Consider the following 12328-nt stretch of genomic DNA (forward strand, 5'->3'; position numbering starts at 1 on the left):
AGATACGCTCCATATTGTTTAAATAAAAGCCAATCTTAAGTCAATCTTCTTTGATAGATTTCTATTATAATTACGATTAAGTATTTTATTAGCGATTTATTAGATACAGAGTAATGGTTTTAAATTAACATTAAATGCTGATATTAGTCCCGAGTTATGACACTTAATAATCATACGGAATGTTTACTTTTATGATTACAGCAGGTTAGCACCAGAGCCGAAGCTATTGCCGCAGGAGGAAGTGACCTACGCGGAACCAGTGTTAGTTCCTCAACCACCCAAACTTCATTCGCCGAAGGGTACAATGCGGAAGCCACCGCCTACCCCAACGGAAACGTTGTTCCAATTTCCGGACGGCTATGGATTCCGCGGCCCCAAGGACAACTTCGGTACACTCCGGTCACACCAGGGCGACGCGTATCGTCGCAATGATGGGTTCGCGACCACCCGCAGCGTGAAGAAAGTTTATCTCTGAGAAACGAGCGAGGAGGGAGGCGGCCGTCACCGGAGCCTAGGACGGCCAGCACGAAACCGGCACAACGCGACTTCGGCGAGCAGAAGTAGTCGCGCTGTCACGTCCGGGGGACAATCGAATCGAGAGCTCGCTGGTCCGAGAGCGTTGGAATCGCCCTCGCCGCCTTCGAGTGTGTCGTCAAGTTCCCCGTCACCTCCCTCCTCGTCACCTTCGCCGACCCTTGTACCGATCGGGATGAGCGGCGGCTCACCGCCACCACCAACACCACCGTGCAGTTACATCTATCGGTCATAGTCGTCGTCGTCGTCGGCGGCGTCGGCATCGTCACCGCCGCCGTCGTACTTTGCATCCTGTTACGCAACGCCGGCAGCTGGGACGCCGTACTACAGTTCCGCCGCGCGTTCCGATCTCGTGTAGCGAGCGTGGCCGTGTTCCAGAATTCAGACACCGTACTCGGTGTACGATTTACCCACGTTCTGACTTCACCACCGATTTTTTTCGTTTCCCTCGGGTTACGGATCACCTGTCACCGAGTCGCAGTGCTACAAATCCTTTACGGGCTCTGATCCTGTCTAAAAAAAAACGCAGGCATGTCAAGAGTCGAATATCGTGATTTGATCTACGCGTGATTTCACCTCCTGAGTTTTCATCGCCAACGTCGGTGTCGTAATTTGCTTCTTGTTACACGACACCGGCAATATACGCGTGTCTAGAGTGTGCGGTAATTTCACTTCTAATTTTTCTCTTCGCTTTTAAGCCTTGATCATTTTATCAACCACCGGAATCGTTGATACTCTCGGGATCGATCGAGTCTACGAGGATTACCGAGTTGAAACTCTTGTCCGAACAATCATTGGTTAATTATATGAAACTAAAGCCCCAGTTGACGAACATTGGGTTCGTTAAACATGTGAGATCCTTAGAAATGACAGATTTCTATTGTGGAATTTGGCAAACGGACTCTCATGAATTGAAACTTAAGAACAAACATCGAGACGGATAGAATCGTTTGTTTTCCACGAAGAAAGATCGAGATAAGATCGGTGATCAGGCTCGATCGACGGGACACGCGCCACGTCTTAAGGATCGTTTACGCGACGTAGTGTTCTCCGCCCGGTTTTAGACGAATCGGTCAATAATAAAACGCACGCGCGTAGTATTACGACAAAAAACGGTTTCTCTTCTCGTGAAGTCAATTAAAAGAGACTATCGTCGACTTGCGATTTTTCTAATGTTATAATATTATAAACGCGAGTGATTGACAGTGCCATTATTGTTCTCGTAATGCTGACGCGCGCGTCTCCAAATTTAAGATGAGACATCATCTGATAGTTGCAACGTTACTTCTTTTCTGTTCTCGTGTTCCTCCCTCAATGAAAAGGGATTGACCTCGATAAAATTGAATAAGAAAAATGACAGGGAAAGGATAAAATGTATTATTGGATTCAGCAGTAACACGTGCCATAAACCCGACCGTTTCTCATAAAACGCGCGGAGATCGCCACGTAGCTTCCACGGCGGGTTGGGTTAATCGATGAGGACAGGTTCGTTACAATCAAGAGTTTCCCGTGACTGATTCCTCATTTTGTCGCACGTTTCGGAAACGCGCGTTTACACTAGTTGCACATATACGTAAAGCAGTGAAAAGTAAAGGAATTTATTGGAGAGCAAGCGTGTGTGTGAGATGAAAAAGAAAAAAAACAAGCAGGGAAGGAGACAGAGAGAAAGAGAGAGAGAGAGAGAGAGAGAGAGCGAAAGAGAGAAAGGAGGAGTAGCCGTGGGAGAAAGAGAGTGCATTGAGAAAAGCTTGTGTGTAAATAATACATATACATATATATAAGAAAAGAAACAAATAACATATACGAGGAAGTTTCTAAACTTCTATAAAGCGACAGAGATGGTGAAAATGGGGGAGAAACGAGAATATAAGTCCATCTAAAGAATTTGAACCCGATGATAAACGTAGATATCTATCTTAAAGTGCTTCTTATTTCAGTGTATAGAAGTAACGCGTATGTGATATGTACTATATTGGGAGGTGTTTTTTCTAGCGAAAAAGAGACGAAGGGTGGGGAAAGTAAGAGAAAGAGGGTAAAGAGAGATGGTACGGGAGAGCATGTAAAACTCTCCTTGATCAATTTTCAGACTATAGACAACGATGGACGCAGCAGCGAGCCTCGGCGATCGTTTGTTCACTAGAATTCATCTTGTTTCATTTTGTATCCGTCATCGCTTCCTGTGGAAATTCACGAACATTTGAAACAGATCACGGTTTCCACACCCTGTAAACTATTTCATTTACTATTTATTATAGTTCGCGTTTGTACTTCACTTTTCTATAAAAAGGAATCAGTGAACAATTGAGTCGAGGACTTCGCGAACCTTCGCTTTTTTGTTTGTTAATTTCTTGTTCTTGTTCTGACACGCACACGATTACACCGAGTACACTGGACAACGGACTCGCATGTTTGTTACATTTTCTTATGTCGAATCCACACCATGTAACAATGCTTTATACGAATTGTAATTGTATCTGTTATATGACAATGGTTTGCTATGTGGTGTAGATTGGATTTTATTGCTGTGCAACTAGATTTGAGTATTTACTTCGAATGTTTCATATACTTGTTGATAATAGTGGTCGATCACATAAATTCACTGTTCATAATTCATCACGCATTTGGTTTTATCATTCATCGCAGTTGATGCTCATTCGAAGAGTTACTCGAATGTAGTTTCACGTTTTTAGATTCGCATTGATCGGCCCTTTTTCGATTGAGAAACGAAGGCCCGTCCGACACGTTCTCAAATCCTATAAGAAAAAAACGTAAGACTGAAAAAAAATCCCCGAACGGACGGGCCCCACCATCCGTTCATCATCCTTAGATTACCGTTAGATCAGCATCGAACAAGGTTTCCTTTAACGACAGTACAAATTATCATGCGTTTCTTCTAGTTATATCTGGTTTCACGAGCAAGCGTGCGCTATTTCTTTTTCTCAATAGAAGACTCAAAGGCATGGTACCTGGCATGAGGTATTATTTGCATGTTGGGCAATCTTGTGAAAATTGTTGTGAGAGTAATTATTAAGAGCAGCAGCATTTTGATTAACTGGATAACAATTTTTTATATTTTCTAGATATTTTAGACAGTACACAGTGGAAGTTTATGAACGATCAGTAAACTTCCCCTTTGACTTAGTTTTTTTCTGTTTTTATTTATTTTGATTAATCAGAATCCTGCTGTTTACAAAAGAAAGGAATCCGTTCTGATATCCAGAAAGTATACAGGACGTTCTGCTCGTGAAACGGCAAGATTGACAAGAAAAGGGGACTCGATTCACACACATGTACATTTAGACATTGACATTGAACACTGACCTACACACATCAAGCGTACGGTATAGACGCGAAACGCGAATTGTTCGCGTGTTTCGAAGCTGCCATGTTAATTAATCAATCCGACACTTCTCGTCGTTGAAAATTATCTAATTGTAAAAAGAAACCTCCGGTAATTATATTATAGGTAGCGTATTTTTTAACAATTTGTTTTCACTTGGCTCGGAGTGGGTATGGACGCGTTTTCTAAGTTTGATACGACTTACCTTTGAAAGCGAGTTTTTTAAATCCGGTTAAGGTTCTACTAACGCCCCTTTTTATCTTTCACGCTTGTACGGAAGACTCAGGCACCATACCAAAGATAATTAACTTGTACACTTGTAGACATCATTTCGACGTCGCATCGCTGCGACGGTTACGGTTAGAGGCGCACAAAGTGGTATGAGGATTCGCACAAAATCGGACGATAAGGTTCACGTTTGAAGGCAACGCGCGGGCATAGCCTCGGATTGGGAAAGTTGTCCCTTTTATTTCTCCCTTCTTTTGTCTCTGCGTTTAAAATTAGTGACGTCAGACTCGTTTGATCGAGACTCTGGTTTAAAAAACTCATATAGTTGTAAGTAATCTTTTAGAGAGTGATAATAATGTATATAATATATAGAGTCAGGAGAGGAGAATCATTTTTAACTTATATGTTAACAATATTATTTTGCATCACGTCATCTATTATTTGCAAGATGGTAAAGACCTAATTGGTGATACTTCATTTATGCATATATTCACATTTTTACATTCATTTTGTACATATACGAAGTACACAGGCCATCGTAGAACACACGACACTTCTCTGCGAGTATGAAAGAAAATGAAATTGTAAATCCAAAGTTCCTCTTCCACTTTTTCCTCCAATCGCTATTAACAGAGTAAAGCACTGAGTGACTGTTGTGCGTAACACGCTATTGGTCCACCTTTTTCGTTAATAACTTTGTTAATAACGGATGAAGGAAAAAGCGGACGAGGAACTTTTCACTCAGAATTTCACCCTCAGAGGAAAGTCGTATATTCTGGGACACACTGTATAAAATATTTTCTTAATCACTTTAGAGAGACGAAAGAAGGGTCTGTCGAGTTTTTAAATTAATTATGTTGATCCGGCAACGAGAAGATACTTAAACCGAGATTCTTAGAAGATGATAAAGAGAATAAAAAAATAACGCACTTACAATGTTGGAATCAAGTAATGCATGAAAAAAGTTCAGAGATATTTTTCGAGAACAATGATATCGAGATATTAGCGTATTTTGAAAAACAATAAAAGAAGATTCGAAAGGGGAGAGAAATCACAATTCTATAATCTTAACGATGTTACTAATCGAAGTCGTTGATTACTTCTAATAAGAGTTAGATGGGACAAAAATGATGTGAGACTGAGACGTTGACGATATGATTCGTGTTCAGGGAAGTTCGTGTTGTTCAAGCCAATAAGGAACGGATTCCATCCAAGATAAAAATAAAAATTGATGAAGAAGAAAAAATTGCTTGTTGCATGGACGAATTTTCGTTTTTGGCTACGTTCATTTAATTTTTATAATGCAAAGATACAGGAAGAAACGCGAAGAATTGTGTTGTCGACACGATGATTTCATGCATTATTTCATTTCAATCGCTTAAAGTTCGAGCATATCCAGTAGCTTTTTTTGGAATAAAAACAAAATCAATATCTGTACACATTTTCTACACAAAGGAGAGTAAAAATTGTGAAAGGAAAGAAAGAAGGGAAGATTGAAGAAAAAGAGATTTCGGAAGTTGATAAAAAGAGAATGCGCGTGTGCTTAAGCGTGAATAAAGAAAAAAAGTTTAGCAAGTTATGTATTACGATTATAAATTGAGAATTAAAAAAAAGTTAGGTAGATATACCGGGGCGTTCTCAGTTGGTGGGGAAACGCTCCGATTTTAGATGATCGCAGCATGTATGAGACAAACAAAATAAAGAAAAATTAAGTTTGATGAAAGCTTAGACATAAGTAGAGGATTAGCGAACGGTATATAAATATAAATATAAATATAAATATAAATGAATATAAATATAAATAAAAAATATATATATATAGAACGCTTGAATCTTATATTAATATTATAACTTTTTATAAATATATTTTTCCGTCGAAGTCTAGCCTAGTTGGATACATAATAACACAGTTATTAAACGACTATTAATTTATCCGATCTGATTATATATATATATACATATATATATATCGAGGATCTAGAAATTAATTCGAACATTTTAGACATCATAGTTTTACAATTGGTAGGCGAAAATTGTATGAATTGTAATTGCCGACTTTTGAGAAGAGCGAGAGATGGTAAATAAGTGAGAAGACTTGTGTGGATATGAGAGATGGGGAAACTGGGTAGTGAAAGAGGTTGAGTAAATGAGTAAATTCGTGTGAATGTGAGAGATAGGGATCATTCGAATAATTCACGAGGAATAAAAATGAAAATATACATTAGTACCTAACGTTATGAGATTTAAACTACTACCTAGCGTTGAGCCACTCGCGAGAGGATCGTTCGATCGCTTCGTAATTATTCGTTGATCGACTTTTACTAAATGTGTTCGTTGAATCGTAAACGAACTTGTTGAAAAAAAAAAATTGTTAACGCCAAGATCGATCGAATTCTAAACAAAGCGAGTGAATCGCACTTCTCGTGCTTTGTAATTAATCGTAAATGAGAAACGAACAGTATGCGATTGAGACACATTGTAGAGAAATTAGCAAGAACGAAAGAGCGGATGAGAAAAAAATGCGGAGAAAGCGAATAATCATGTAATACACACACGCGCGCGTATACATACTCTACTAAAGTCTACTATATGTATACCGAGAATCATTCTTCGTTTCTTTTCTCTTCTTCGGTTTCCTCTTGGTTTTATCCAAAGAAACAGAGAGACAGAACGAAAGAAAGAAAGAGTGAGCGAGTGAGTGAGAAAGCTAAAGAGGAGAGAGTATAAGAACGAGAGCTCGAGCATCAATTGATGGCCCGAGTCCCCTTTCAAATACATAAAAATAATTAATTGTAATACGCGGCGCGAGTTCTCGTTCGCCTCGCGTACCAGAAACACTACACTACAGCAAGTAACGCTACTTAATAACTATTGATAACTACCAAGTAATAATCAATATTGTTAACTAAAGAAGAAAAAATGGGAGAAATAAAGAGAAACGCGGCCGCGAGATTTACCAGACAATTTTTAAAGGGTGGTAACAAGAATGAAACACTAAATAGTATTTATCAATGATAAAACTAACGAGAAACAAGTAATATGTATTTTGCTTCCTCCTAATACAGTGCCGTTTAACGCTATTTTTTACTTGTAAACTAAATAGATGAAGAGGGAAAATTTGGCCAAGGAGGATGCGACGTGTGCGGCATTTCGGGGGCGAGCGCGCGGCGTATCTTCTCTCAACAAATAATAATTATTATTCGCCAGGGAAACGGGGAGAATGAGAGAGCGAAAGGGAGTCGAGTTTCTATTTAGTCGGCTAACACGCATACTTTGTAAAAATAAAAAGTAGTATGCTCAAAAGCGTGACTCTGACGCATAAATTGTTGTTGTCCAGGTAAAACAGGAACGATTGATCGATATACTGGAACCAGCTCATTGTACTTCACTGCGATTCCTTGGGGTGTTTGTAAAGAAGAAAATAATTCATTTAATTGTAGACCTCCTTCGCTGCGAAACCCTCCGGGCTGTTGTTATATCGATTAATCGACCACCGCGGTTTCTTAAAGTCGGATTATCACACGAGAGTTTCTGCCCTTTACACCGCGTCTACTGTCAATTACAACATAATCAGCGGCATAATTTTCAGTCGTCTCTATCTATCGCTAATGTTTTTTCACATTATGATATATCGTCATCTGCGAGAAACTCTACTTCCCGATTTTTTAATGAAACGAAAGACGGACTACGAATCGTGACTGAAGGGACAGAAACATTGAAAATCGTCGAAGTATTTATAACGGAACGTGCCGGTTCTTGCACGAACTTATAATTAACGTAGACAAGGGGTTAAGAGTCACGATTTTGAGAATGAAACGACAGGTGCGCGTTTTCGATATAAACTGTCGCTCACAATCGTGTGATTCGCCATAATTTATTAGTGAGAGAATACATGCAGAACTTAATCGACGATAGACGGGAGAGAATGGGAACGCGTGAATGTGTGCAAGAGAAAATAGAAAATGAGAGAACAAAGAAAGTGTGGGAGGGAGAGAGAGAAGAAAAATGTTGAGTATGTGGAAAAAATTTTTGGTACAGATCTCGACGGCGAGAGAAATTCCATTTGTTCACTGAACACGCCGTAAGAATTCGTTTCACGAACATTAGAGCCGATTTTAAAAAGAATATAAGAATACCCGGGATAAGAATAATAATTACTAAATAATATTGATAATACTAATAATAACGATATTGCATTAATAACAGAAATACGTTATTGCCGATAATTATATTGTAAACGACACAAGAATGGTATTACATAATACTCTTTATAAACGCAGGCGGATGATATAACGCGGTGGAGTACTGAGCATTGTAAAGTGAATTATAAAAATAAGGATGAATGAAGACGAACGAACGGGAGGGAGTGATTGCGAGAGAGGAGAGATTGTCAAATGTGCGAAATGAACCGAGAAAATGAGAGAAGAAGGGGGAAGGAAGTACGATAAGTATTCTTTTTCGCAGTAGGCTGATGGTAGAGACACGGCACGTCTAATATTAACAAACAAAAAGTAAGAATAATTAAAAAAAACGTAAAGTTAAAAAAATATCATAACGTGAAGAAAAAAGGTAAAGTAGTGATTTACTATCGGTTGATACGTAGTGTGAATGCTGATATAGAAGAAGTATGCTGGCGGAGAGTGGTTTTGTGGATTCCGAGGCGGATGAATTCAGTGATGTCGTCCTTTTGTTTCAAAAATGATAGAACTCAAGCATAAGCATATTTTATTATTCATGAAATTCATTGAAAATGCAGTTAATAAAATAATTTTATCCGAGTGCTCTTACTGTACCACAAACTAGATTTTATCAGATCAAAAAATCTCATAATAACAAACGTTTAGTCACTTTAATTACGAATGTGTTTATATTTGAACATTAAGCTTTACATAATTTCGTACTTTTGCTATACGTACTTTTGCTGGTATATTTTCTCTTTAGTTTGAAATCTTTACTCACGTCTTTTAGAAAAGTGGAGTTACATCACTTTTGCAACAAAGGCTAGATTCGGTTCGCTTTCGTTACTTTTCCTCTCGTAAATAATAATTGCCTAATTGGCAGAAGCGTAATCGGTATAGAAAATCCCGAGGCGGCTCGATAGCAGTATCGTTCGACGATGCTGGTCTAGTTTTGAGGATGGATGATAGAATCGATAATAGCGAAACTCTCGAGACGTTCTTCTCGCTTGTCTTGAAAGGTGAAGAATGAAGGAACTCGTTCTCATTACCATATTGCGTCTGTTATGCCTGACACAGCTTGCTATTAAGGTAAGGGGAAGACAAGACTACCCGTTACGGAAATAAAGCTCGAGCTGCTCCGAAAGAAGTGGAAGTATAGAGGAAGAGAGCGAAAGTGAACCAGAGCGAAAGATTGAGATGATGAGATACACTATCGTCCAAAGGTGTATGATCGTGCCTCAATGAAATATTTGTTTCGGTCTGTAAATTTCACCTAAGCAAGATATACATGTGCTATAAAATTTCAAGAACTATACATATAAACGTCAGTTCCAAGTTTTTAATTGTATTTATGCAGATTCTGCGTAAGAATTCAATAATAAAGAAATACTTTATATTGGTCTGATAATAAGAAAAATTAGTGTTATTATAAGTAAGTAGAAACAAAATTGTTTAACATTATTTGGAAAGTGAAGGAGGTCGGGTCCGATACTTTTGGTCAACAGCGTATACGCGAAGGTAGAAAGAAAAACGAGAAGTCGTGAGAAAGCGAAGCGAGAGAAAGAGATAGCACGAATGAGAGAGAATGAGAGGGTGTTGAGGATTGGAGAAAATGAAGAGAAGCGATTGTAGATTCGGAAAGTCACTTAGCCAGCAGACAGCTGTTCATAGTGCCCTGTTATAGTGGGTTCCCTAGGCAGAGCGGCAGAGACACGATTAAAAAACGAGAAAAAAAACAGAGAGCGTGAAGGGGAATAGAATAAACTTGTGGGGGAGAAAAGAAATGTGACAGAAGAATGGGAAATGAGAATCGGATGAAACGTGGTCGAAATAATGTCTATTGTTTCGGACGGCCTTTCCTCTATTTAAAATCGATTATGTATCAGAGTAGATCCGTTAGAGTCTAGAGTAACGACTACCTAGATCAGACGTGATCTAGATCCCCTCTCCGTGTCGCAAATCATTCGATATTTGCTATGGGAACTTAGAGTCCGATGCAACTTTCCTTTCAACTTTGTTCAGGAAGGATGCAAGTTAGAAATCGTGAGATCCGATATTTATGCGTCGTCAGAGTCAATCCCGGATCCCGTGACAGAATGATAATCTGTAAACTCGTTTCATCAATCGAATAGCAATAACGATCAATTTCGTATAAACGAATATGATATTATTGACTTATACTACTGACGCTACTAAAGCATCTACTACTAGCTACTGCCGTCGCGTTCGGATTGACGAAGCTCGCAATTAGATTAATCGTTTCGATGATCGAACGATCTGTCACGGAACATCGTGGTATCAGTATACTAAATTAATCGAATTAATTACGAACGAAGAGGGGACTCAGATCGTCAATGACGTTTTCATGATTTAACAAAACAAAATCGTGAATTGTTTGGTGATTAATAATGAGGTACTCCGCTCTCTGCCCACGGGGCCCTGATCTATTTTTCAGAATACGCTATTGTGATTATTACTAATATAACAACATTTAAAAAAAGTAAACAAAAAAAACATTAAAATCACAAAAACACCTTGTACTATTGTTTATTATACGATTCTGACGATGATTATTTATAATGTTAATAATCTATATTAACGATAATTATTACTGCATTATACCATTATTATATTTAGTACTATTTAGAGAGTGAGGCTGGGATATATTAATGAATTAAGTACTAAGTAAACGGATTAAGTAATTCATTAGAATTTATATATAAATAATATAAATATTACTAAACACATACTCTATTCGCGTCGAACTGTGTTTATCAGTTTTTCTCTTCGTATACACGTTGATTTCCTATACATATACGAAATATATATATAAATATATAAATATATAAATATAAATATACATAAAAAAAAACAGAGAGCGTGAAGGGGAATAGAATAAACTTGTGGGGGAGAAAAGAAATGTGACAGAAGAATGGGAAATGAGAATCGGATGAAACGTGGTCGAAATAATGTCTATTGTTTCGGACGGCCTTTCCTCTATTTAAAATCGATTATGTATCAGAGTAGATCCGTTAGAGTCTAGAGTAACGACTACCTAGATCAGACGTGATCTAGATCCCCTCTCCGTGTCGCAAATCATTCGATATTTGCTATGGGAACTTAGAGTCCGATGCAACTTTCCTTTCAACTTTGTTCAGGAAGGATGCAAGTTAGAAATCGTGAGATCCGATATTTATGCGTCGTCAGAGTCAATCCCGGATCCCGTGACAGAATGATAATCTGTAAACTCGTTTCATCAATCGAATAGCAATAACGATCAATTTCGTATAAACGAATATGATATTATTGACTTATACTACTGACGCTACTAAAGCATCTACTACTAGCTACTGCCGTCGCGTTCGGATTGACGAAGCTCGCAATTAGATTAATCGTTTCGATGATCGAACGATCTGTCACGGAACATCGTGGTATCAGTATACTAAATTAATCGAATTAATTACGAACGAAGAGGGGACTCAGATCGTCAATGACGTTTTCATGATTTAACAAAACAAAATCGTGAATTGTTTGGTGATTAATAATGAGGTACTCCGCTCTCTGCCCACGGGGCCCTGATCTATTTTTCAGAATACGCTATTGTGATTATTACTAATATAACAACATTTAAAAAAAGTAAACAAAAAAAACATTAAAATCACAAAAACACCTTGTACTATTGTTTATTATACGATTCTGACGATGATTATTTATAATGTTAATAATCTATATTAACGATAATTATTACTGCATTATACCATTATTATATTTAGTACTATTTAGAGAGTGAGGCTGGGATATATTAATGAATTAAGTACTAAGTAAACGGATTAAGTAATTCATTAGAATTTATATATAAATAATATAAATATTACTAAACACATACTCTATTCGCGTCGAACTGTGTTTATCAGTTTTTCTCTTCGTATACACGTTGATTTCCTATACATATACGAAATATATATATAAATATATAAATATATAAATATAAATATACATAAAGAAGTATTTAATAATCACAGTACGACTGCCTCTGACTCGATCTTTA

General features: G+C 37.8%; 1 protein-coding gene across 4 annotated transcripts in view; it reads left to right on the forward strand.

The window, feature by feature from the left end:
* The window catches only part of Sema1a (semaphorin 1a), a 172382-nt gene extending 163759 nt beyond the window's left edge, over positions 1-8623 (forward strand). For 3 of the 4 annotated variants that reach the window (XM_018033611.2, XM_026817941.1, XM_026817940.1), the window contains one exon: positions 202-8623. In XM_018033611.2, the coding sequence (XP_017889100.1) occupies positions 202-475 (274 nt within the window). In that variant the 3' untranslated portion in view covers positions 476-8623. The remainder of the gene's footprint in view (positions 1-201) is intronic. The other variant, XM_018033612.2, reaches the window with a different exon arrangement.
* The last annotated feature ends 3705 nt before the right edge of the window (positions 8624-12328 follow it).

Source organism: Ceratina calcarata, unplaced genomic scaffold (genome assembly GCF_001652005.2).
Source record: "Ceratina calcarata isolate Rehan_Ccalc_2016 unplaced genomic scaffold, ASM165200v1 scaffold72.2, whole genome shotgun sequence".
In the NCBI taxonomy this organism is placed as follows: Eukaryota; Metazoa; Arthropoda; class Insecta; order Hymenoptera; family Apidae; genus Ceratina; species Ceratina calcarata.